Below are 27070 nucleotides of genomic sequence, written 5' to 3' on the forward strand. Positions count from 1 at the left end.
AAATAAAATCATAAATTTAGTTGAAATTTCTAAAGAATTATCATTTGCCAGAATGATACTAACTGTTTAAATTACCTTTCTTTTTGGTCTGAAGAGATGTTTTAGTGTTGCACAGTGAATTACCATATTATTATGTGGCTGCACATGCTATTTATTCTGAGTCCTCGTAAGGCTACGTCTTTTCAGAACACCAGAATGTTAGCAATATGCACTGTGTGTGAATTGGAAAGACCCAATCCTTTGATAGTGTGATCAATAACTGCGGACGTACATTTAATAGGATTAGTGAAAAGATAAATGGGAAATTTAGCTGTAATTCTCTCGCTCAGAGTACGGTAAGAGTCTAATTTATTCTTCCTGCAAGAAAATTTTTTTTTCACATTTACATAAATACTTAGGACATGCACTTATGGTGCCATCATCTCCAAGGCCTCAGACCAGGAGCTGGGAAGTGAGATTAGAATGACTGTTTATGGCAGGTACAGATGTATGACGGGTTAAATAGCCTCTTCCTGTGCTACAAATTTTTATCCATTTCATGCTATTAGCAATGTGTGCAAATCAAGCAGTAAAATCAAGGGATGAAGGGATAGATTGTGTGAGGCAAACCTCCAGAACCTGCTCATCAATTCACACTGCTCAGTTAACACAAATGTTATCTCTCCCTTAACCTGTTTTCTTAACTTTTTTCCTCAATTTTCATATTAATTGGACATTTCACCATATAAATGAGGTAACAGCATGAGCATCCTCTTTATTTAGTTGATCATGTAATATTAAAACCATTCAGGCCAGAAAGGAGTATTTTAAACAATTTAGTATCAATCTGGTAAATGAAAAATAGCTAGAAGTTTTTAAGAACTTCAAATTTATCATATTTTCTTACTTTCCTATCTTTGTTCTCTCAATCTTTCCTTCCCTTCTTGGATTCTTTTTCTGTTAGTGATCAGACTCTTATTTAATCTTCCATCTCCATTATTCCTGTTTTGTTCTAAATACTCAAGTCTCATTGGTTAATGAGGTCATGGCTGATCCTGTCCCTCATCAAGGCTCCAGGTAGCCTATCATACTCACTGCCTCATCACCAATTTACACTTTAAACAAGATATGTTTAAAATTAGATTCACGCAGGAAGAGGACAAAAAAAGTGCCAAGTGGCATATACTCCAAAAGCAAGATAGGAACCCAGCGCAAAATTCAATCTGCCTGCTACTAGTGATGACCAAAGATACTGGTACGTTTAAGGGGGATCACTAACCAAGGTGGACTAAGGTAGAAAATTCACAGCAAATCATTTCAGCATAATATTTTAGGCAGCAGAATGGCTGAGATAGCATTCAACAGTGATAACTTGTATTATTTTATTTATATTTCTCCGTAATTAAACCCAAGTGGCCGGAGACACTTCCAAAATAGTTAAGCATTCTCTCCTCCATCCAAAGAGACCTTTACCATCAATATACGGATACCTCCTTTAATACCTCAGACTGGACTGGTAGTTTAGTGCACCTGTCAGTAACTGACATCAAGATTTTAGGAGTTAGATGTCAGGACAATGTGGCTGTTAACTGTACTTTGTCAAGCTTGACTGCCAAATTAGACAGACATTTGTTCATGCAAGTTGCATCACTAACAAATAAGCACACATGATAACTATACGCGTTGGTCGTCATGAAATTTAATTTGAAATTTATTTTTGATTGTTGTACAAAATAGCAGTTATTCATTTTGGAAAATGAAGCAACAAATGTACACTAAAGTGTGTTTTGTTGCGCAATGGAGCTGGATAATCAGTACATTATTCCCATCACAGTTGTAACATGCTCCGCCTGACGCTGCTCACATAACAGTTGCTGGTTTTCAGCCTATTGATGCATTTCACATGACATCAACAGATACCTGAAGATGCTGGACTCAGCAAAGACTAGAGACCTTGCCAACACTCCAGCAATTTTACTGAAAAAAATATTCCAGAAGTAGCCATGTCCCTAGACAAGCTGTTCCAGTACAATTATTACACTGGCTTCTATCCAACAATGTTGAAAATCACCTAGTGTGGCCAGTCCACAAAAACTAGACCAAATCCTACCTGGCCAAAAAACATCCTGTCAGCTTACTGTGGGTCATCAGTGTGGTGGAAGGGATTGTCAAAAATACTATCCAGCAGCACTTGCTCAGCAATAACCTGCACACTGATGCTCAGTTTTGGTTCTGCCAGGGTCACTCATTTCCTGGCCTCATTGCAGCTTGATCCAAACATGGACAAAAGTATTGAACTCCATTGGTGAAATAAGTGTGACTGCCATTGACCAAATATGACATCAAGAAACCTAACAAAGCTGGAGTCATTGGCAATCAGGAGAAATACTCTCCAATTGTCATACATGGCTGTGGTTGTTGGAGATCTCAACTCATCTCAACTTCAGAACTGCTCTGGATAGTGCCCTAGACTTAACCATCTTCAGCTGCTTCATCAATGACCTCACCCCCATCTTAAGTTTGGAAATAGGGATATTCACTGAACCTTGCAATGTTCAACACTATTCATGACACCTCAGATACTGAAGCAGACCATGCCCAAATACAGCAATTCTGGCAAGATCAAACTCGGGCTGACAAGAGACAGGTGACTTTAGCATCACACAAGAACCAACAATGAACATTGCCTATAAAAGAAAATCTAACCATCCGATTCCCCCACTAACATCATCATGGGGGTTACCGTGAAACTTGAAATGGACTTGAAACAGTCATATAAATACCATAGCTACAATGGCAGGGTCGAGACTAGGAATTTTGTAGCGTATAATTCACTTGTATCTCTTCAAAGCCTGTCTGCTATCTACAAGGCACAATGAGGGTGATGGAATACTCCCCACTTGCCTGGATAAGGGCAGCCTTAATAACCGTCTGTTTCTCTCAGTTCCTCTTCAGATCTAAAGATCTTCTTGGGTGAAATGGAGGAGTTAATAAAAGAAACTAGCACTGAATGTGCTGGCTTCAAACATCCACCTTCTTTTCACGTAGAATACAAGTTATCTTTTTAAACCAAAATTAAATCATCTCCAGCACACTTTAACCCACTTAAGTGAGTTTATGGGGAAGTTAATCCAGACATTTTGCTTCAACCAAAAGGTCACTGCTGCCAACATTGCCCTTCCTATAAATTAAAACATTGAATAGCTTTTTCACAGCTACATTTAACTTAAAACTTACAGTAAACATTTTAAATGTTGAAACTGTGCCACAAAAAGTAATACACAAATTGAAGCACTATTTTAAAACCAGATGTGAATAAGAGTTCTCTGCTACTGAAGAGAAACACACACAACTCCTAAGAATAGATTTGTTATTCATTAGTGACTTGCTTGCTTAATTTCAAAATGATATTTTATCATTCAATACATATTTAAAAAGAAATACATATTCAAATTGTCATGTCCAGTTAAATGGTCCAGTCTATGTGCTGCCCACCAATGGCTGAAAACTGGAATTAACAATCATACGAAAGAACTGAGAGACTGAATATACATGGGGCCAAACAAGATGCACTGTGTGTAAGAGTTGAAGTATCTGCAAATACTATGGATTTCCTGTGCTCTACAGCAGTGTAGGTGGTAAGGGACTTCCATGTCATTTCAAGAGACCTAATTAAGCAACATTATACCAAAACAAGGAACCTAATGAATTCCTCTCCATAAAAGATTTCTTGAGTGTGTTGTAAATGCAGCCACTGCCTGCATTTCAAGTAACAGAGATAAATTATAGGGACAATGAGCCTTTTACTAATCCAGTAAAGTATGCTACACAACTGCTGGCTAGTTACACTGTATATAAAGCATTCAGCAGCTTTGAAGACTGCCTGTGTTGCAGCATTTGCAGATGAAATTCAGTAAAGAAAACAGTGATCCCAGTTCTGGCACCTGAATTTAGGAAAATTATCAGTACAATAAAAGCACAGGATAAATGAACAGGCCTTAAAGTTCAAGGCAAAAACAAAATTGCTGGAAAAATCAGCAAGCCTGGTAGCATCTGTGCAGAGAAAGCTGAGTTAATGTTTTGAGTACAGTGACTCTTCAGAACTTTGGATTGTTTTTGTTAAAATCCCCTGAACCTGATGGGTTGCATCCTCGGATTCAAGAGTTATTTAATCAGATACTGGGTTTTGACCATCAGAATTCCCAAACTTCTTTAACAGATTCTTTGAAATCAGAGTTAACATCTTCACAACTCAATAAAGAACGTGAGAGAGAATACAGCAAAATATCCACCAAATTGGGAAAATGCTAGACCCATTAGTCAGGGTAAGAGAGTAGTCAGAGAATCTCAAATTGATTCGGCAGAGCCAGCATACATTTATGAAAGGGAACTAATGTTTGATAATTTGGTTATGAGTATTTTTCGGATGCATCCACTACGATGGAAAAGAGGAAATCAGATGTTGTGTGGGTGGGTTTTCAGAAACTATAATTTCAATAATTTCAAGAGGTCATTAGACAGAGTTAGAGCTCAAAAGAGTATAGATAATATATCCAGCAAAAAAACTGGAAATTGCTGGAGAAACTCAAAAAGAATCAGCAGCTCTATGGGAAGAAAGCATAGTTAACGTTTCAAGTCTAGTGACTCCTCTCTCTGACAGCTAACATATACAGATAAGTTAAAGATTGATTAAAGAGAAAGTAGGAGTAATCAGTTCAGTTTTGTGTTTGCAAACAATAACTGTTGGGCTCCGAAGAAGGGTCAGTACTTGGGCCTCAGCAATTAACACTATCTCAATTGCCTAGAGAAGGTGACTGAGTGCAAATTAATCCAAGTCTGCTGATGTTACAAATTTAGATAGGAAAGTGAACCATGCAGAGAGCAAAGACGCTAACAAAAGATTTAAGCAGCAAGTCGGTACTAACAGGGTAGAGAGATAATGTGGAATTTCCATTTTGGAAAGCATGGCAACAACTAGGAAAGCAAATTATTATTATATGGGCAATCCTCACCACTGACCACCATGTTATGAGAAGCTGTGTATGCTAATGTTCACCATGCAGTAGGTTAGCTGCCATCATCTCCTTAGGGTAGGGAGCTGTAGAATCCACTAGATCTGATGTGGTCGAGGAAAACAAGCTGCAATTTATTCAACATGAGAATTACAAGCTATACCAATATGATACACATCGTTACAAAGATGAGAACATGAATGATACATCTTACTCCAAGATTCTGAACTGTCCTCCTACCAGGGACTTCATCCTAGATGCTTAAAGCATTCCTCAATATATTAGCCATGGAAGGAATGTATCACTGGTTCAACAGATTGAACAATTCCCTCATGCAAGGTGTCAATGAGTAGAGTGAGCTTATTTTGTCCTCGAATTTAGAACAAGAGGTGGTCTCAATAAAACAAACACAGTTTAAGTAGTTTGACAGAATGGAAGCTGTACGAATGGTTTCCCTGTCTAGGAATCCAGAACAAGGGGTCAGCTATTTAAGAGGAGAAATTTCCTCAAAATATTGCGAATCTATGTAATTCTCGATTCAAAATGGCAGTACATGCTCAGTCTTTGAAAATATTCAGTACAAGGATTAATAAATTTTAGGATAATATCGAAATGAAGGGATCTAGAAATATGTAGGAGTTGAGATCAAAAATCAGCAATAAATCACATTTAATGGTAAAGCATGCTTAAAGTATTGAATGGGTTATTTCAGCTTTAAGTTTAACCAATAGGCCTGCCCTCATTCTCTATACAGTAAGAAAAACTAACCAGAGAGCAGAGAAATCCTAGGGATTTATGGGAAAGCTGGATCTTTATGGATTTGAAGTTTCTCACCACTCCACAACACTCATGCCCCAGTTCAGTTCCATTTGAAGTCTTTCACTGCAGTTGAGTTGCAGGTGCCCTCCTACTGCACTTCCAGATCCTCTGGGAGTGTCCAGGAGTTATTCACCTCCCCCAGAAAAGCTGCTGGCTACTGAAGTATGGACACCGTTCTTCATTCAGGACTCCTACCTCCCTTCTCCTCCAAATATCTTAGCCACTTGTTCATTCCTCATATCCATTGCCAAATTATTAGTACCTTAGTCCCAAGGTTTAATCAAGTTATAAAGGCACGAGTTAAGGTGCAAGGGTACTTAGTCCTCAGGAGTCAGCTAGCTCAGTTGGTTAGAGAGCTGGCTTGCGATGCAGAGTAATACTAACAGCATAGGTTTAATTCCCACACCACCTGAGCCCATCACAAAGGTCCTGCTTTCTCAAACTTGCCTGGTGACCTTCAGGTTAAACTCACCACCAGTGGTCTTTCTCTAATGAAAGTGTCCTCAGGGTCTTTGGTGGCTATTACTATTAAAGTTACCAATTAAAGAAGAGCTAATGGCTTTGGGGGTAATAGCATGAGGGAGAAATGGGTAATTTTCATGTTGGAAAATGGAGAGTGAAGTGACATAGGGATTGGTGCTGGGCCTCAGTTATTTACAGTCTATATTAATTACTTGGGTGAAGGCTTGAGTCCACTGCAGCTAAGGCTGGTGATAAAGATAGGTAGAAAGGCAGGGAGGATGGTCTCAAAACATCTGAAAAGGGGTATAAATAGGTTCAATGAGTGAGACAAAACTTTGACAGATGAACTATAATGTAGGAAAACAGGAATTTATCCACTTGGCTGAGAAAAATTTTAAAACACAGTATTTTTAAAATGTAGGGAGATTATAGAACACTGTGGTATAGAATTATTTAAGTATCCTCATAAAAGATTCAGAAAATGTTGCATGCTAATCATGCAATGAAAATGCAAAATTGGCCGGCATTGCTAAAGATATACTGTTTTAGAGTAGGGAGCACTTGCTACAGCCATACAGGGCATTTGTGAAACTGTACCTGGAGCAGTGTGTACAAATTTTGGCTCCTTATTGAAGGGGGAATAAATAATTTTAATCAAGTTGTTCGAATACACTGTGACACACCTGTGGATCAGGTGAGACTTGAATCCTGATCACCTGCTGATACTTACACCAAGTAGTTCAGAACAAGGTTCACTCAGTTCATTCATGGGATGAGGGTGTTATTTTATGAAGACAGGATAAGCAAGTTAGGCCTACACTTATCACAAAAAAGAAAAATGAGAGAGGATCTTATTGAAACAAGATTCTAAAGGTCCTTGACAGGACAGGTGCCAATGGAGTTACCTCTGATCAGGGAAATCCAGAATGATGGGACATTTTCAAAATAATTTTCCATCTAAGATGGAGATGAAGAGTTTTTTATTTCTCTCCCAGCTGTTAATCTTTAATTCGCCATCCCAGAGACTGAATGAATGGCTACTTTCAAGGCTGAGTCGGACAAATGTGTATCTATAACGGACACAGTTTATGGAACACAGATAGTGAAACTGCAGCTCAGGCCACAATTAGAAATGACATGACATTATTGGATTAGGCCACGTAACAAGCTGATGGATGCCCGTTTTGACTTCTTGCATTGAGTGACAAGAGGGAGAATAGGTTTGGGGTTGATGGGGGTGGTGAAGGATGAGTGACAAAGAAAAGAAACCTCAGAGGAACATTTTCTTTTTAATTCATTCAGGTGTTTGCCATTGACTTTGTCATTAGTTATTGTCTATTGTAATTGTCTTGAGTGCTAGACCATAAGACATAGGAGCAGAAATTAGGCCACTCAGCCCATCGAGTCTGCTCTGCCATTCAATCATAGCCAATAAGTTTCTCAACCCCATTCTCATCCTTTCTCCCCAGAACCTTTGAGCCACTTGATACTCAAGAACCTATCTATCTCAGTCTTAAATACACTCAATGATCTGGTGGCCATAGCCTTCTATGGCAATGAAATCCATAGACCTACCATTCTATGGCTGAAGTAGTATCTCTTTATCTCCGTTCTAAAATGTCTTCCCTTTACTCTAAGGCTATGCCCTCCGGTCCTAGTCTCTCCTACCAATGGAAATATCTTCCCAGCATCTACTTTTCCCAGGTATTCAGTACTCTGTATGTTACAATCAGATATCCCCCCCGCCCCCGCAAAAAGTCCTTCTAAACTCCATAGAGTATAAACCCAGAGTCCTCAAATGCTCCTCATACGCTAAGCTTTTCATTCCTGGGACTATCCTAGAGAACATTCCTAAGATATGGGGCCCCATCCTGTGCATAGTACTCCAAATGTGGTCTGACCAGAGCCTTATAGAGCCTCAGAAGTACATGCCTGCTTTTATATTCAAGTCCTCTTTGAATAAATGCAATCATTGTATTTGCCTTCCTAACTACTGACCCAATCTGCACATTTTCCTTGAGAGAATCCTGGATGAGAGCTCCCTACTTGCTTTGTAATTCATATTTGTGAATTTTCTTCCTATTTAGTAAATAGTCCATGCCTCTATTTTTCCTACCAAAGTACATTCATACTTTCCTATGTTGTACTCCATCTGCCACTCTCCTAACCTATCTAAATCCTTCTGCAGCCTCCCCGCCTCTTCAATGCTACCTGTCCCTCTACTTATCTCTGTATCATCTGCAAACGTAGCCAGAATGTGCTGAGTTCCTTCATCCAGATCATTAGTGTATAAAGTGAAAAGTTGTGGTCCCAACACTGAGCCTTGTGGAATACCACTTGTAAGCAGCTGCCACTTGTTATTCCCACTCTCTGCTTTCTGCCAGACAGCCAAACTTCTATCCATGCCAACATGTTGCCTCTAACACCATGGATCCTCTTGAACTTCAGAGTGTATGACTGTTTTTGCATTTATCTGGTGGTGTTTTTTTTAAAAGAGCTGCTAGCATGGCTCAGTTTCTAAGAAGCAACTTCGACATATTTCAAGGAAATCAATTCTAAAGTGTGGGAATAATGAACTATGAGGAGGTAATAAGAGGTGCCACAGATAAAGTATTTCCAATTCCAAATTTGACAGACTAGAAGAGGGCTTAGACCTTCGAAGAAAATGGAAATGAGTTAATTTTTAAAAAATGGTTAAGAAACAAATCTTTATCATAGAGTCATCGAGACCTACTGCACACAAAAAGGCCCTTTGGCCCATCACATCTATGCTGGTAAGAAAATACCACCTAACCATTCTACTTTTATTTCCTAGCAGTTGGCCCATAGCCTTGTATGCCTGGCTATTGTAAGTGTACAACTAAACATCTCAAACGTTCTGAGTGTTTCTGCCTCCACCGCCCTTAAAGGCAGTGAGTTCTAGATACCCACCACCTTCTGGATGAAATGGTTTCTCCTCATATCATCTTCTCTAAACCTCCTTAAATTGCCTTAAAATTTACACCCTCTGGTCAATGATCCCTTCGTCAAGGGGAAAACTTGCTTCCTATCTACCCTATGTCCCTCATAATTCTATAAATCTCAATCATGTCCCCTCTCAATCTCCTCTGCTCTGAGGAAAACAACCCCAGTCTGTCCAAATCTCTCTTATCTGACACTCTCCAGCCCAAGCAACATCCTGGTAAATCTCCTCTGCACCCTCTCCAGTAGATTCCAGAACTGCACACATTACCCTAGCTGTGGCCTAACCAACCTTGTTACACAGTTCCAGCATTACCTCCCTGCCCTTAAACTCTACAGCATTAAGAATTAGATTTATTGTCAGGTGCACTCATGTACAGAAGTACAGTGAAACGTTCACAATGTTGTCCCACACAGTGCCATCTTAGGTACAAAGTACTTAGGGACAAATCTTAAATATGAAGCAGAGAAATAAAGGGGAAAAAATGTTACGTAACCAAACAGTTATTCATAGAAGAAGTTTGCAAAGAAAGAAATAAAATTGAAAAGATAAATATTACAGCCTTTCTATGAAGGGCCTGCAATAGATCAGTGCAGTGGTCTGACCAGGTTCGCAAACTGCTGATGCCCCAGCCCTACTCTGGGCACGCTGGCCATCCTACTCTGCTTGGGCCTGGAGCATGCTCCACTCCTGTCCACAGCCACTCCAATAATGTCCCCACCACTCCAGGTTAAGGGCTTTTTTTCCCCCAAAACAAATTACTAAAAAACAAACTTTAAAAAAAGAGGAAGAACAACAAAGGAGGAGAAAAACAAAAAGCAGGTGGAATGGATGAGCCCTGGGCTGCGGAGTCTAGATGCTACTACTCCACCACCACCATCTGTGCCTCAACTATTAAAATTAAGTATATGTTTTTATGGTCACACCATCATCATGTATTACCTTGCCTTGTCTGTCCTGCCCAAGTGCATCATCTTGCATTTATCGTAATGGAATTCTGTTATCCATGAGGAGAGCAGAACAATGGTATACTGCTCAGAGTGGGAAGAAACCTTAAGGAAATGTCTGAATAGGAAATAGTGCAAAATTCTGCCCACTTGGCTAAGTTAGTTTTGGGTCTGGTATCTGAGGGCAATTGTTAGGAAGGGGCACAAAGTTAGGTGAGCATACCCCCAAATTAAGTGAGGCGACAGCAATAGCCAGTCATATGGAACAAGCAAAATCCAGGGAAGTTAGAATATAAATCTTGAAGAGCTAAGGAGTGTAAAAAAACAGAAACAAATGCCAGCCAAAATTCAAGAGCTCCAACAGAGGAACCAAGTGAATGTGCAGCACACAGGGCAGTTTCATGCCCAGGGAGAAAAGACCTATCAAGGGGAAGAGAGAGAGAGAGATCAGGGATCATGATTCAGCCCAAAACGACATGACTGAGCTAGCGAGAAATGTAGTGATTTGCAGGTTGCAGTCACAGTTCTATGCAAGTAAAATGATCGAGTAAAACTCATACTGTAGATCACTTGAAATGCTAACAGGAGATTGATATTAAAAGTTCAAAAAGGGATAATGAGCATCTACAGGGCCAAAAGAGCAGAACCACAAGAGAGACTGGGACAGAGAGGAGGAAATCTATTGGGATGCTGAGAACAAATCGGAGATGGGGACCCCTAACAGCTTCAGTATCCTCAGCACACCCAGTTGCACTTCCCCTCCCCAGAGGGCCCAAACCTCAGACAATCATGGAGTACCTTCCATCCCAATGAACACACTAACCACCAGTCGCCAAGATAGGCGACAGGCTGCCAATATCACCCTCAGCATACCATTCATGGTGGGATAACTGGCAGAGACAGGCCAAAATTTTAAAAAAATCCCTGCCCGTGAGCCTCCATAACAACTTTTTCTTCCAGGTGGTCCACTTTCACAATCTGACAATACTCTAGAAAGCCAGTGCATGACCTACATGTGTGCTCATACTTCAGAATTTGGGTTAAGTTCAGGCCTGGATTCATAACAACAATTAGCAACAGAAGTGAATTGGGGAAGGGAGGGCACCTGGGGGCATCAGATATTGAATGAGGACAGTAACAGATGCCATTTTGATCTTTTTCTCTTAGAATACATGCACATGCAAGGGGCATCATAGCAATAGTGCCTGCTAATCACTATCCACCCTTTATAAGTGCTCGGTTACCCAGGATGCATATGGTTTGCTCCACTGGACGCAGGTGAGCGGGAGGACAGCATTCTGTGGGTACTATCACGTCTAGGAATGGGAGTTGGTTGTCCTTTTCTTCCTCTCTAGTGAATCAGATTCCTGAGTGTGGCGTTGATGATCCGGTGTGTGTTCTCTATTTCCAATTCACTAGAGAGGAAGCAAAGGACAACCAACTCCCATTCCTAGACGTAATGGTACAGAGAACACCGAACGGAGAATTCACCACAAAGGTATACAGGAAAGCCACACATACAGACCAAGTCCTGAACTACGAAAGCAACCACCCCAACACACACAAAAGAAGTTGCATCAAGACACTATTCAAAAGGGCCACAACACACTGCAGTGCACCAAAAAGAGGAAGAAGAACACCTATACAATGTATTCGCCAAAAATGGATACCCGCGCAATTTCATCAACAGATGCCTAAGGGAAAGACAACGGAACGAGGACATGCCGCAACCCAAAGGACTTGCCACACTACCATACATCAAGAGCATTTCCAAACTGACAGCCAGACTACTGCAACCACTAGGACTCATAACAGCACACAAACCAACAGCCACTCTCAGACAACAACTCACCAGAACGAAGGACCCGATACCCAGCATGAGCAAAACCAACGTAGTGCACAAAATCCCATGCAAGGACTGCACAAAACACTACGTAGGACAAACAGGAAGACAGCTAACAATCCACATCCATGAACACCAACTAGCCATGAAATGACACGACCAGCTATCCTTAGTAGCCACACACGCAGATGACAAGCAATATGAATTTGACTGGGACAACTCGACTATTATAGGACAAGCCAAATAGAGAACAGCCAGGGAATTCCTAGAGGCATGGCACTCATCCACAGATTCAATCAATAAGCACATCGACCTGGACCCAATATACCAGCCACTGCAACGGACAGCTGGAACTGACAACCGGAAGCAGCAGAGACAAACCACTATAAATGCCGGAAGAAAGATCACAGAAGCGCTTCACAGGAGGCTCCCAAGTACTGAGGATGTCACCTAGACAGGGGACGAAACGTCTGCAACACAAATTCCCAACTTTGCCCTCTATACCTGGTCTGGTCCACATGTGACTCCAGACCACAGCAATGTGGTTGACTCTTCATTGCCTTCTAGGCAATTCGACATAGACAATAAAAGCTGACCTGGTTAGCAATGCCTACATCCCATAAATGAATTTAAAAAACCTAACAGAATTTGTGGGAAAAAGAAATATACATTTGAAGAAAAAACTCCTCAAAAGGGTAATCGCTCAAGCTTGTTGTTAATGTTCTCTTTCCTTTGACCCATTTGTTGGTGAAGAAGGGCTTTTGCCCGAAACATCGATTTTCCTGCTCCTCGGATGCTACCTGACCTGCTGTGCTTTTCCAGCATGACACTCTCGACACCAATTAATTGGTAGTGCTACCAAATAACCATGGTCAAAGCTGGCAAGACAGCGTATTAAAACTAATAGTGTTTATAAATACACATCAAGTGCAGAAAAATCTGGAACTCAGTTTCCTCTCACCTCATCTCCGCCACTGGCTGATGTTGCTGAGCAATGAGACTTTCAAGACCGAGATATCTCAGATTTTTGTTAATGAAATATATCAAGAGATATGGAACAAACACAAGAACACGGAGTCGAGATATAAATCTGCCACAATCCAACTGACTGACAGTACAAGCTCAAAAATTCATACATCCTAATTCAATTTCTACAGAAGTGTCTGCAATTTGGTCTGTCATAACATCCTATTGTGTGGTACACATTGCTGAATGCATATCACTTGCAAAACTTTATGGAGTCTCAATTAGTTTACTCACATATATTTTGTCTTTGCTATAGCGCACTCGGATATTGTTCAGGAGGGTAGCTTCATTTAAATACATAAGGCCACCTACAAGATGATGCAAAAAGAAACTGATGAGTTCAAATAAATTATTTCCATATAACAAAGGTTGACTGTAGTTCTTAGTCATTGGATATTGAAAACTGGATGAATGTATTGCACAAATAAATTACGTTAATTTAGCTGTCACTTTCAAGTTGTCAAAAATCTCTAAATTCCAGTTTTTCATATTTACTAAATAGCACAATTACATGTTTCGGTAAGGTTTTCAGACATTATCTCCACAGAGATAAGAAAATAAATCTCTGGAAGAGCGAGTGAATCATATTAATTTGGTTTGATAAACCCACCCATAAAAGTTAAAATAAGGCCCAAGATGTCTGTGCCAGCCACAAAGAATTATCCAGTCTAATCTCACTTTCGAGCTATTGGTCAGCCTACTGTATATTACAGCAGCATATTTAAACTTTTTTTTAAATTGGAGAAGAAACAACACTTGGTGGTGTGCTCCAAGCCCCAACACTCTCCACATGAAAAGATTACTGTTCAACCTCAAATATTTTCAGTAATGCCCCTTTGTCATTCATCTCTTCAAAGGGAAATACAGTAAATCCCAATGCACTGAATCTCGGAACACCAAGTAGATTGTCGTGATATCCGAGGAAGTCCCAATCCCACGTAAATGTGTTTGTGTAACAGGTTATGCCTACACACATGGTCAATGTAAAAAAAAACATTAAGGAAGTAAATCTGAAAACGTCTTTCTTCAATTTGTTCACACCAACAATGGTCTTACCTGGTAAAAGGATAGAACTACACATTGAAGCAGGTGGAGAATTAGATCAGAGAAAACCCTGCAATCGCTTTCTGCTTAGGATGCTGTTTCCACGCAAGCATGATTCAGTCCACTAAGTTTTCAATATCTAAACATACGTCAAGACTTTTCACGGTGCAATGTGAAATCCTGAAGAAACTCTGTGGCCTTTATAACATTGGCTTAGGAAACAGGCAGGTAGACAGTATTCATTAGACTCTTCAGTGGTTACTGTCATGACATTCACAAGGCAACAATGTTTCTTGGATTTTCCAACGACAAGTGGCAGCATCTATTTGTGCCATTCATGGTTGGCAATCTTTTAGCTTTCTCTCAGAATTAGCCATACGGACAGGCTTTCACAACGAGATCACAATATCTCATGATGGCTTTCCCAGCACTTTATGAATTCACTCTCTTGTGGTCAAAATCTGCTTATTATTGTTGCAGTCATACTGAAAAGTTAGACAGGTTTGGCTAATATGGAGTTATCAGTCCTGAATCTTTGACTATTACAGGCATGAGATTTGCTATTCCACCAATAATTAACAACTTTAACGCAAGCAAAAATGTCAGAGTTTAACTCATCTAATTTCACTGTCATCTTTTCTGATCCGCTCTACTATATGCCCCTTATGATTTTATTCTCATGGATTAAATTTCTCCTCAACCTCCTCTGTCCCACAGAAAACAAACTTGAAGGTCAGTAAATTGCCAGGACCAGATGAATTGTAAAAACGGTAATGCATTGGTGCATTAGTAATGTCACTGGGCTGGTGATCTGGATCCAGATAAATCCTAACACGGCAGACAGCGAAATCGGAATTCAATAAAATTCTGGAAGCAGCTGACCTAATGGTAACTATATAACAATTGCCTTTTTAAAAAACCCTCTAGTTCATTAATGTCCTTTAGGGAAATAAATCTGCCATCCTTACCAGGTCTAGCCTACATGTGACTTCAGACTCTTAGTCTTCTAGGTAATGAGTGAAGGGCAATAGGCTTAGGTTTCAATACTCTTATTCTATGAATGAATAAAAAATAAAATTTTATCCTAGTCTGTTAAAGAAAGCCAGGAGAAAAATAATATATGCTCTGAAGATCATCTTCCAATCCTCATTAGATACAGGCATTGTACCAGCACACTAGAGGTCTGTGAATGCTAGAAAATTACTCAAGAGAGTGCAAGGAATAAGCCAAAATAATTACAGGTGGGGCAGTCTGACTTTTTCAGTGGGCAAATTATGAGAATTGATACGGAGAAATACGATGAACTGTTACTTATTATTGTTATGGATTAATCAGGGATAGTCAGCATGGTTTGTTAAGGTAAGGACATGTCTTACTAATTTGATTGAATTTTTTGAGGAATTAACAAGGAGGATTAGATTAGATTAGATTACTTACAGTGTGGAAACAGGCCCTTCGGCCCAACAAGTCCACACCGCCCCGCCGAAGCGCAACCCACCCATACCCCTACCCCTACATTTACCACTAACCTAACACTACGGGCAATTTAGCATGGCCAATTCACCTGACCTGCACACATCTTTTGGATTGTGGGAGGAAACCGGAGCACCCGGGAGGAAACCCACGCAGACACGGGGAGAACGTGCAAACTCCACACAGTCAGTCGCCTGAGGTGGGAATTGAACCCGGGTCTCTGGCGCTGCGAGGCAGCAGTGCTAACCACTGTGCCACCGTGCTGCCCATGATCAGGACAGTTCAGCAGATGTGGTCTACACGTGTTTTACGAAGCATTTAATGAAATCCCACATAGTAGACTGGTCAGGAAAATTAAAGCCACTAGGACACAGGGGAATGTGGTAAGCAAAATTAGCTCAGTGACTGAAAACAAAAAAGGTAATGACTGGCAGGTGTTCTTGCAAATGGTGTTCCAGACAACTCTGGGTTGGGGTCCTTCCTGTCTTTGGCATACATTAATGATTTAAACTTTAATGGAGGAAAGAGGATTGGGAAGTTTGTAGAGGACAAACATTAGCAGTGTAGTTTATAGTGAAAAGTCAATAGTGAATGTTGACAACAGGATGATATGAGTGGCTTGGTTGGGTGGATGGAAACATGGCTAATGGAGTTCAAATCAGGAGAAGTACAAAGTAATGCACTTGGGTCGGGCAATCCAATGCAGGATTAAAAGTGAGATTCTATTTCATCGTTAGCTTAGTTTACTTTAATCACAGCACATTCATTGATTAACCTAATAATGTGCCATGGGATTTCACACAACTATGCGCAATTTTTAACCTTCATGGTTGATTGAGCTCACATCCTCCCAACTTGTTAAATGCTTTTCAAAGCCATGGTTTTAAGCAATAAAGAAAAGCTAGGAGGGATTTGTTATAGGAAGGGAGGTAAAGGGAAAAAAAAAGCGACTGTACTTCATAAATTGAAAACGCTGATGTAGTGTTTCAGAAAAGCAACAATTTGGCTAAATATAATCTCTGTATTAGACTTTTTAAACAATATGTTTAAGTTAGTAACTAAATAGTACTTAGACTTTTAATCACTCAAGACTATGCACTGAGTGTGCAAGGATATCACACTTCCTCACCCTTCACACACTTCAAAATGGAAGCATATTCTATACACTATTAACTTAAATACTACCCACTTGGTAATTTTTATATTAGTAATCTGTGATCATTTCTATTAGTAACATATTGTTTTAAGCTTATAAACAACTTTTCCATTGTAGCCAGTCTTAAAAATGAAGAAACTTGTTAGAGGCATTCTCAACAGAAAGAGAAACCATCACCTTGAAGATGACCTCTTAAACATGAAAATTCACAATAAGATGATCGATTTAATGAAGGACTCTTACCAACTAAGCAAAAACAGAATGAACTCAGGCTATCAATCTCAAGGAAATGGCAACATGCAAGTCACTATTCTAAACAATCAAGGACAATATTATACAACGATCTGGTGACTGGACCGAGGTCAGCCAGGTGCAAATCACAGAATACAAGTTCCCTCACTGGGGCTGTTAATCTGGAATGTATAATGACATTTATCTTGCTCTGGGTAATGGCTTGGAAAGAGTTAATAAGGACCAGCTTTCAATTACCAAAACATGTAACAAGTTTGGAGATTGAAATTTGTAAAGCCTGCTGTCTAGTCAGACGCAAAGGACCCTAGAGATGTTGGAGAAAGACCAGAGACTTGGTGTTTACAGTGTTAGACTGTAGAGCAAGAGCTGTATTAAGCCCTTAAAAGTTGCTGCCTTGCTTTGATAAATATTACTTGACAACTTTAAAATTTCCTGAGTTACCTTGACTGTTACTTCATTATAGTCTCAAATGAACAAATATACATCGAAATAGAGTTTAAACTGCAACCTAAAATATATAGGGAAGATGTTGAAAGGGGTAGCAGACGTAAGACAACTTGGACTGCACATCCTCAGGTCCCTGAAGGTAGCAGGACAGATAGATAAGATGGTAAAGGAGGCATATGGAGTACTTTAAAAGCACAGCAGGTTAGGCAGCATCCGAGAAGCAGAAGTATCAACGTTTCAGGCATAAGCCCATCAGGAATGGCTTACGCCCAAAACGTAGGTTCTTCCACCCTTCAGATGCTGCCTGACCGGTTGTGCTTTTCCAGTGCCACACACTCAACTCTGATCTTCAGCATCTGCAGTCCTCACTTTCTACGTATTTCCTTCACTGGGTAAAGTACTGAACACATGCAGGGATGTAATGCTGGAACGATATAAGACACTGGTCAGGCTACAGTTGGTGGTGTGTATAGTGTATAAGGGAAATGACTTCATTTAGAAACAGTACAGGAGACTTACAATAATGTTGCCAGGCTTAAATTACAGCTATTCTGAAATACTGGACAGGCTAGGATATTTTACTTTCTAACAGGAAGATTAAGGAGTGACTCAATTAAGACATACAAAATAACCGGTGGCTTGGGATAAAGTGGACATGTATCTATCTCCAGAAGAGAAGCCAGTTTTCAAGGGTCACAAATTTATGATTGATTGATTGATAGATAGATAGAACAAAAAAAAGTACATTAGAAACATCTAGAAATTGTCACCCAGTTTGATTGGTCGAGGTAGAAACCCTCAAAGCATTCAAAATAGAATAGGTGAGACAACTTAGACTGCATGACCTCAGCTCCCTGAAGGTGTCAGGATAGGTAAATAAGGCGGGAAGGGAGGTATATGGGATACTCTCCTTCACTGGGTGAACTAGTGAATACAAACGAAACGATGTATTGGATCTGGATCGGCATCTGAAGTGCTGTAACCTTCAAATCTACAGACTAGGTACTGGAAATTGGATTAGAATGGGTGACTAGTTTATTCATCTGTGAAAACATAATGAGCTGAATGGCCTCTCCATTGTCAATTTTCGATGGCTCCACAGTTTTACACAACTAGGGATGTCATGGCCAAACTGTTGGAGGTTTGTCTTTAATACAGACACTGCGCTCCAGTGAGGCTCAACACATCCTCCATTTAGAGTCATAGAAATGTACAGCATGGAAACAGACACTTCGGTCCAACCTGACCACGCCGACCAGATATCCCAACCCAATCTAGTCCCACTTGCCAGCACCCAGCCCATATCCCTCCAAACCCTTCCTATTCATATACCCATCCAAATGCCTCTTCAATGTTGCAATTGTACCAGCCTCCACCACTTCTGCTGGCAGCTCATTCCATACACTTAACACCCTCTGCATGAAAAAGATGCCCCTTCGGTCTCTTTTATATCTTTTCCCTCTCACCCTAAACCTATGCCCTCGAGTTCTGGACTCCCCAATCCCAGTGAAAAGATTTTGTCTATTTATCCTATCCATGCCCCTCAATTTTGTAAACCTCTATAAAGGTCACCCCTCAGCCTCCGATGCTCCAGGAAAAACTGACCAAGCCTGTTCAGCCTCTCCCTGTAGCTCAGATCCTCCAACCCTGGCAACATCCTTGTAAATCTTTTCTGAACCCTTTCAAGTTTCACAACATCTTTCCGATAGGAAGGAGAACAGAATTGCACGCAATATTCCAACAGTGGCCTAACCAATGTCCTGTACAGCTGCAACATGACCTCCCAACTCCTGTACTCAATACTCTGACCAATAAAGGAAAGCATGCCAAACACCACCTTCACTATCCTATCTACCTGCGACTCCACTTTCAAGGAGCTATGAACCTGAACTAAAGGTCTCTTTGTTCAGCAACACTCCTTAGGACCTTACCACTAAGCGTATAAGTCCTGCTAAGATTTGCTTTACCAAAATGTAGCACCTTGCATTTATCTGAATTCAACTCCATCTGCCACTTCTCAGCCCATTGACCTACCTGGTCCAGATCCTGTTGTAATCGGAGGTAACCCTCTTCGCTGTCCACTACACTTCCAATTTTGGTGTCATCTGCAAACTTACTAAATGTACCTCTTATACTCGCATCCAAATTACAACTTTCAGGACTCAATATCAAGTTTAATAAACTAACAGCATGAACACTTTCCAAGTTGAATACCCCCCACCACAATTCCAGGTCCTGTCACAATATGGGTTCCTTTCAGCACAGCCAACCCATTTTCACTTACTCACACCCCCCATTATCAGCTTCTCTTCTTCCCTGACTGGCTATCAACAATGCCTTTTCCTGCCTAACCCTTTCTTTCCCCCTCTTTCTGCAGACTCCATCTCCATCTATCCCTAGGCCAAAATTCCACTAGCCTTCTTTATTATTTTCTCCACCTACCCATGACATTTTTAAGGTGTATGTGCATGAACCCCTGAGTCTTTTTGCACATCCACTATATTTATCATCATACCATTTAGAAAATACCCATTTTATTCTTTTTCGGTTCACTTACTTACAGTGAACTCTATCTGCAAGTTTTGTCCATTCACTCAAGTCTAATAATATCCCTTTGCAATGTTATGCTAGCATCTACACCATTTACAATCCTACCTAACTTTGTGTCATCAGCAAATTCGGATATATAACTGTCTATGCCATTATCAAAATCCAGTTTTCTGGAGACTAGATTACTTAGTGTGGAAACAGGCCCTTCGGCCCAACAAGTCCACACCGACCCACCGAAGCGCAAATCACCCAGACCCATTCCCCCACCTTTACCCTTTCACCTAACACTGCGGGCAATTTAGCATGGCCAATTCACCTAACCTGCACATTTTTGGATTGTGGGAGGAAACCGGAGCACCCGGGGGGAAACCCACGCAGACACTGGGAGAATGTGCAAACTCCACACAGAGTCGCCTGAGGCGGGAATTGAACCCAGGTCTCTGGCGCTGTGAGGAAGCAGTGCTAACCACTGTGCCACCGTGCCTTTCACCAACGTTTTGAGCTATACTTGAAAACTTGGCTGCCCACAATTGTAAATCTTTGGCAACTGTTTTGAACAATAGAAGTTACTACTAAAACCATTTTGATACACGGTTAAAGCTAAAAAAGAAAAATAGCTTATGTAAGCCAGAAATGCAGCATTGCAATCCCAACATTAAGAGAACAAGCATTCCTTTTCCAATCCCAAGAAACACCAATTATATGAGAAATATGCTAGTAACAGGTATAAATCCAATTGAAAGCTTTAACAGGAACATTTGCAACAGTACAAATTAAATCAAGAGGAAGATTGCTAAATCGTAAATCAATGGAAAATGAAGCTTACATATATGGATTTGACTGGGCAGATCAGAAGGCACAAGCACCACTCATCTTTTTCCCAATATCATTACTTTATGAAAATATCATAGCATGCATCAATTGGCAGCCTAGAATCCATGTCAACTTCAGGCAACTTTCAACCTATGATGCACTTTGTTATTATAAAGCAAAATATCCAATGTTTCATGCATTAATGTGGTTAGCAAGAAAAGCACATGACCTTATTAACAGGTTGCATGCACTATGTCAATGAATAAAATGAGGAACCATTTGTTACACTATTTTTACTGAGCTTAACTCAGTTAGTTGGACAGCTAGTTTGTGGTGCAGAGTGACTCCAACAGCATGGGTTCAATTCTAACATTGGTTGAGGTCATCATGAAGGATTGCTTCTCAACCTCTCTCAGAAATAGTGACCCTCAGGTTAAACCACCACTGGTCATCTCTTTCTCTCTCTCTCTCTCGCTCTAGAAAGACAAATGTTGACTTTACTTTTATTGAGCTAAGATGCTATTACATTTAAAATAGGGTGGCATGGTGGCTCAGTGGTTAGCACTGCTGCCTCACAGCGCCAGGGTCCCAGGTTCGATTCCAGCTGTGGGCGACCGTGCAAACTCCACACAGACATTCTCCCAGTGTCTGCGTGAGTTTCCTCCAGGTACTCCGGTTTCCTCCCACATTCCAAAGATGTGCAGGTCAGGTGAATTGGCCATGCTAAATTGTCCATAGTTGTTAGGTGCATTAGTCAGAGTGGGGTGAATTACTCTTCGGAGCGTCGGTGTGGACTTGTTGGGCCGAAGGGCCTGTTTCCACATTGTAGGGAATCTAATCTAAACTAATCTAAAAAAATCAAGTTAATGAGAATTAAACATTGTTACTTGTTAAAATCCAGGTCTTCAAAGTGTAGGCAGAGTTTTCACTCTGTCTTATATGCAATGGCAAGATACTATTTCATATTTCGGTTCTCTCAGGGAAACTCCAGTTAGAGTCACTGCAGGACTAGCTTCAGATTATAAGCATATTTGGTCAATTCCTAGAAGGGAAATAAGTTACATTCCTTTGGAATAGAAGGATTTCATACTTCTGGAAAACTGCCAGCTATAAATTAGTTAAATATTAATTCAGAATCAATCTCTAACCATTTCAAAAATGACTAATGATGTGCTTTAAAAAAACTGAGACAAACAGATGAAATTGCTCCCGTGCTATGAAATATGTGAAGGTCATCAAGTGTTGTGTAATTGTTGTATAGTTTACTAAACATTTTACATAGAGAAGAGTTCAACTGTCAAAAGAATCTTGTGCTCAGGTATGGCAGACAGACATTACAGGTTGTTCACTAAACAGAAGTATTAAGTGCTCCAAAGGTCACATTTCCTACTTACAATTATCTTCTACATCCTTTTTATTATCTTCTTCTGCAGGAAAAACCTGGTTGACTGGTGCTAGAAATGTCTGGAAGAAACAAAAGCTTTGTGTTAATGAGATTCTGGACAGGCAGAGAGGCTTTCACAGAACAAAAATACTATCAGCTGTGTACTTGACCATCAATAGAAAAAATGAATGAGTTCCGACTAATTCTGTAATCCAAGTACTAGACCCCAATTGGAATAGTGTGACCAATTCAGGACATGGCATTTTCAGAAGAATGGGAAAGCATTAGAAAAGGTGCAGAAAATATGACAATTGTTTTAGGAATGATGTTACATGGATAGAATGGAGAACTGGTGTTCCTCTTTCGATGTGAAACTGCAAAGAGAAGATTTAATGATTTTATAATTATATGCTTCCATGAAGCACACATTTTTGGAATACAATTTTCAGTTTTGAGAGTGAAATTTTTAAATGCAAGTCAAATGAAGCTGGCAAGCAGACAGAGAGTAATTGCAATTTAAAGGTTTGTCCAAGCTTATTAAATAAAGTCAGGATTGGAAGTGGGGAACTACTGAACAATGTGCTATATTTCTCAGTTTTTCTGAAGGTAACAGAATTTCTACAACTGCCTTGAGTTTAAATTGTTCATACAATGTCCCAGAACAAAGGGAAGTTTCAAAATTTAAAAAACATTTATACAAAGCCTGTATGGATTACTGGCTCGGCCAACATTTACTGCCCAACAAAAGGTGATGAGTCACTACCTGGAACTGTTGCAGGAGAAGAAACAGTAAATGGACTCAGTGCAGACACAACCACAATACTATTAAGCAAGGGGATCCACGATTTTGTCCCAGAAATAGCGACGTAGTAATATTTAGTTCCAAGTAAGGGTGTACAGGTATTACAGGCAGGTAGTGGTGTTTCCATGCATCTCCTATCCTGGTCCTTCTGAAGGTTGCTGGGTTAGGTGGTGCTGTCGTATGTGTGCACATATGCGGGGTTGGGGGGGGTGGAGTCATGCAGTGCTTCTTGTAGATGGTACACACTGCTGCCACTGTGCATTAGTTGCAAAGGCAGCAAATACTGAAGCTGGTAATTGGGAGGCCAAATCAAGTGGGCTTCTTTTTCCTTAATGGTGTCAAGCTTTGACTGTTGTTGGAATTGTTCCCATCCAGGTGAGAGCTTTCCACCACACACCTGACATGTACCTTGTAGATGGTGGAAAAGGTTTGGAGTGAGGTGGTGAGGCACCTGCTACAGGATTCCTACCCTCTGACCTGCACTTGTAGCCACTGTATTTAAGTTTCTTGTCAATGGCATCACCCAAGAAGTTAAAAGTGGGAGATTAAGTGATGGTAATTCAATTGAATACCAAGAGATAACGTATAGATTCTCTCAGAGATGATCATTGCACTGAATTTGTACACAAACTGCTTCAGTATTAAAAAGAATCGCCAATGATGCTAAACAATCCAAGCCTCTGACCTGCTCATGCAGCCACTGCATTTACATGGCTAGTCAAGTTCAGTTTCTGGTCAATAGTAACTTCTATCTATGTTGATAATGTGGAAAATCAATGACAGTAAAGCAATTAAATATCAAAGGGCAATTGTTACATTCTCACTTGTTAGAGAAATTCATTGCCTGGCATTTGTGTTGCACAACTGTTACTTGCTACTTATCATTTTAAGCCTGGATATTATAGATTAGATTAGATGACTTAGTGTGGAAACAGGCCATTCAGCACAACAAGTCCACACCGACCCTCTGAAGAGCAACCCACCCAGACCCATTCCCCTACATTTACCCCTTCACCTAACACTACGGGCAATTTAGCATGGCCAATTCACCTAAACTGCACACCGTTGACTGTGGGAGGAAACAGGAACACCTGGAGGAAACCCACGCAGACACGGGGAGAATGTGCAAACTTCACAGACAGTTGTCAGAGGCAGGAATTGAACCAGAGTCTCTGGCGCTGTGAGGCAGAAGTGCTAACCACTGTGCCAGGTCTTGCTGCGATTGGGCATGGACTGCTTAAATATCTGAGGAAACTCAAATGGAGCTGTAAATTTTGCAATTATTAGGGCAGCAGGGAGGCTCAGTGTTTAGCACTTCTGCCACTCAACACTTAGAACCCAGGTTCGATTCCAGCCTCTTCACAGGTGCAGTGTGGACTCGATGGGCTAAATGGCCCGCTTCCACACTGGAGGGATTTTGTGTTTCTATTATCAGTGAACATCCCATTTCTGATTTTACAATGGAGGGAAGGTTATTCCTGCAGATATGAGGAGTGTAGTGTTTGGACTCTAACAACCACAACCTTGTCAATTATCTCAGGTATGACTCCAACCAGTGAAGTTTTCCTCCACTCTCATCGATCCCGGTTTTGCTGGGGCTCCTTGATACCACACTTGGTCAATGTCAAGGGCAGTCATTGTCTGTTGCCTCTGGAATTCAGCTCTTTATGACCATAAGACATAGGAGCAAAAATTAGGCCACTCAGACTATCGAGTCTGCTCTGCCATTCAATCATAATTGATAAGTTTCTCAACCCCATTCTCCCGCTTTCTCCCCATAACCCTTAAATCAAGAACCTATCTATCTCAGTCATAAATATATTCAGTGACCTGGCCTCCACAGCCTTCTATCACAATGAATTCCATCGATTCACCATTCTCTGATTGAAAGAGGTTTCTTTGCCTCCCTGTTTTAAAAGGTCCTCCTTTTACTCTATGGATGTAATGAGGTGGGGAGCTGAGTGGCTCAGTCTATTGGCATTGCTGAGAAAGTGCTACCTGATCGGTGTTGATAATACTTCCTATCAATCACTTTGCTAATGATCAAGGGTAGACTGATGGAGTTGTAATTGGCTGGGTTCCATTTGTCCTGCATTTGGGCAACCCTCCACATTCTAGGGTAGATGCCAGAATTATAGCATGACTAATATAGCTTGACTAGGGGTTTGGTTAGTTCTGGAGTGTGTATTTCAGTACTATTGTCAATGTAGAATAGAATAGAATAGCCTTTGTCACATTTACTCAGTGAGTACAGTGAAAAGTTTATAAGTCTCCAATTACAGCATCAACTTAGATACAAACGTACCTAGGCACAACTTCTTTAGTTACAAGACTTTAGACAAGAAAGAAATAAAATTTCCAGCAATACACAAGAGGGTTCAGTACAGCAGACCATGCTGGCACAGTTTCCGAACCGGGCCAGCAACTCACCACGCCAGGAGGCCACACTGCCTCCCCGTGCTGCCAGGCTGCCGCCCCGCAATGCCTCTCCTGCACCACAAGGCAGTTGCGACATGCCAGAAGGCCCTTACAGGCGGAGGCCACCACACTGGACCAGGAGGCTGCTCCAGAAAGACACCCAGCCATACCGGGGATCGTCACTGGCCAAAGGCCGGGAGTCAAAGACAGAGAAGGAGGAGAAAGGAAGCACTAGAAGGAATAAGAAAAAGAGAAAGAAAAGGAAAGCAGGTGGAACAAAAGCTCCAGCTACAGCGCCCTTCTCCCTCGCCATCTTGCTACACAATATTGTTAGGATCCAAGTCTTGACAGTTCCCAATAACTTCAAATGTTTTGCAATATCACATAAGGTGTATCAAATTGGTTGAAGACTGTCAGCTGCAATGCGGGAAGGAGGCCAAGATGGATTATTCGCTCTACAGTTCTGGTGGAGGATGAGTGAAAATGATTCAGCCTCTTCTTTTGCACTGATGTGCAATGGGCTTGCCTATTGGGATATTTGTGGAGTCTCCATCTGTTATTCAATTGTCCACCAACAATCATGACTGGAAGCAGGACAGTAGAGCTGAGATCTAGAATGTGGATTGTGGGATTAATAGTTCTGTATAACACATTCTGCTTCTGACATGCAGCGTGCAAGCAGTCAGATTGTAGAATCATCAGATTTATAATTTCTTTTTAACATATGCCTGTTATTCCTGACATGCTGTCCTTCACACATTGAGCCATAGCTGATCTTCCAGCTTGATGGCAATCATAACATGGAGGTTATACCAGGCCATAAGGTTGCAGATTGTGGTTTGCTACAATTCAGGTACTGCTGGGGCTCAGTGCCTCATGAATTTGCCAGTTTTAATTTGCTAGGTCTGTTTGGAGTCTATTCCACTGAGCATAATGGTACTGCTGCACAACATGACACAGGATAATCACAATGTGAAAACAATACATCAGCTCCAGGAAGACTGTGCACTGTTCAATCTGACTGACACGATGATTAGATTAGATTATCTTAGTTTATGTACAGTGTGGAAATAGGCCCTTCGGCCCAACAAGTCTACACTGACCCTCCGAAGAGCAACCCATCCAGATCCATTCTCCTACATTTACCCCTGTCTAATCCACCTAACACTATAGGCAATTTTGCATAGTCAGTCAATTCACCCGACCTGCACATTTTTGAACTGTGGGAGGAAACAGGAGCACCCGGAGGAAACCCACAGAGACATGGGGAGAATACGCAAACTCCATACAGACAGTTGCCCAAGGCGGGAATCGAACCGAGTCCCTGGTGCTGTGAGGCAGCAGTACTAACCACTGAGCCACCGTGCCGCCCCGTGATGGGCAGATGTATCTGTGACAGTTAGATTGATGAGGGCGATGTTAAGTAGATTTCTACCTGCTAATCACAACAGATCCAGTCTGGGAGCTATAAATTTTCAGACTTTACCAGCCTGGGTTGGTAGTAATACTACTAAGCCACTCTTGGTGATGGACCCTTGCTCAGAGTCACACACATTACATACCTTTCCTACCCTCAATGCTTCTTCAAGTTGGTGTTCACGACAGAGGAGTAAAGATCCATCAAGTCAGAGGAGCGAGAAGGTGATTATCAGCAGTTTGTCTTATCCATTTCTGACCTATA

General features: G+C 40.9%; 1 protein-coding gene across 6 annotated transcripts in view; it reads right to left on the reverse strand.

Moving 5' to 3' along the window:
* Positions 1 to 27070, reverse strand: part of LOC122552951 (unconventional myosin-VI) — a 276023-nt gene that overhangs the window by 127999 nt on the left and 120954 nt on the right. For 5 of the 6 annotated variants that reach the window (XM_043696239.2, XM_087991501.1, XM_087991500.1 and 2 more), the window contains exons 3-4: positions 22180 to 22249; positions 13285 to 13358 (exon numbers count right to left, since the gene is read on the reverse strand). In XM_043696239.2, coding sequence (XP_043552174.2) covers positions 13285 to 13358; positions 22180 to 22249 — 144 coding nt within the window. The remainder of the gene's footprint in view (positions 1 to 13284; positions 13359 to 22179; positions 22250 to 27070) is intronic. The other variant, XM_087991502.1, reaches the window with a different exon arrangement.

The sequence above is a fragment of the Chiloscyllium plagiosum genome, unplaced genomic scaffold (assembly GCF_037043375.1).
Source record: "Chiloscyllium plagiosum isolate Xiang-an unplaced genomic scaffold, Cpla_swu_hap1 HiC_scaffold_10, whole genome shotgun sequence".
NCBI classification, from domain to species: domain Eukaryota; kingdom Metazoa; phylum Chordata; class Chondrichthyes; order Orectolobiformes; family Hemiscylliidae; genus Chiloscyllium; species Chiloscyllium plagiosum.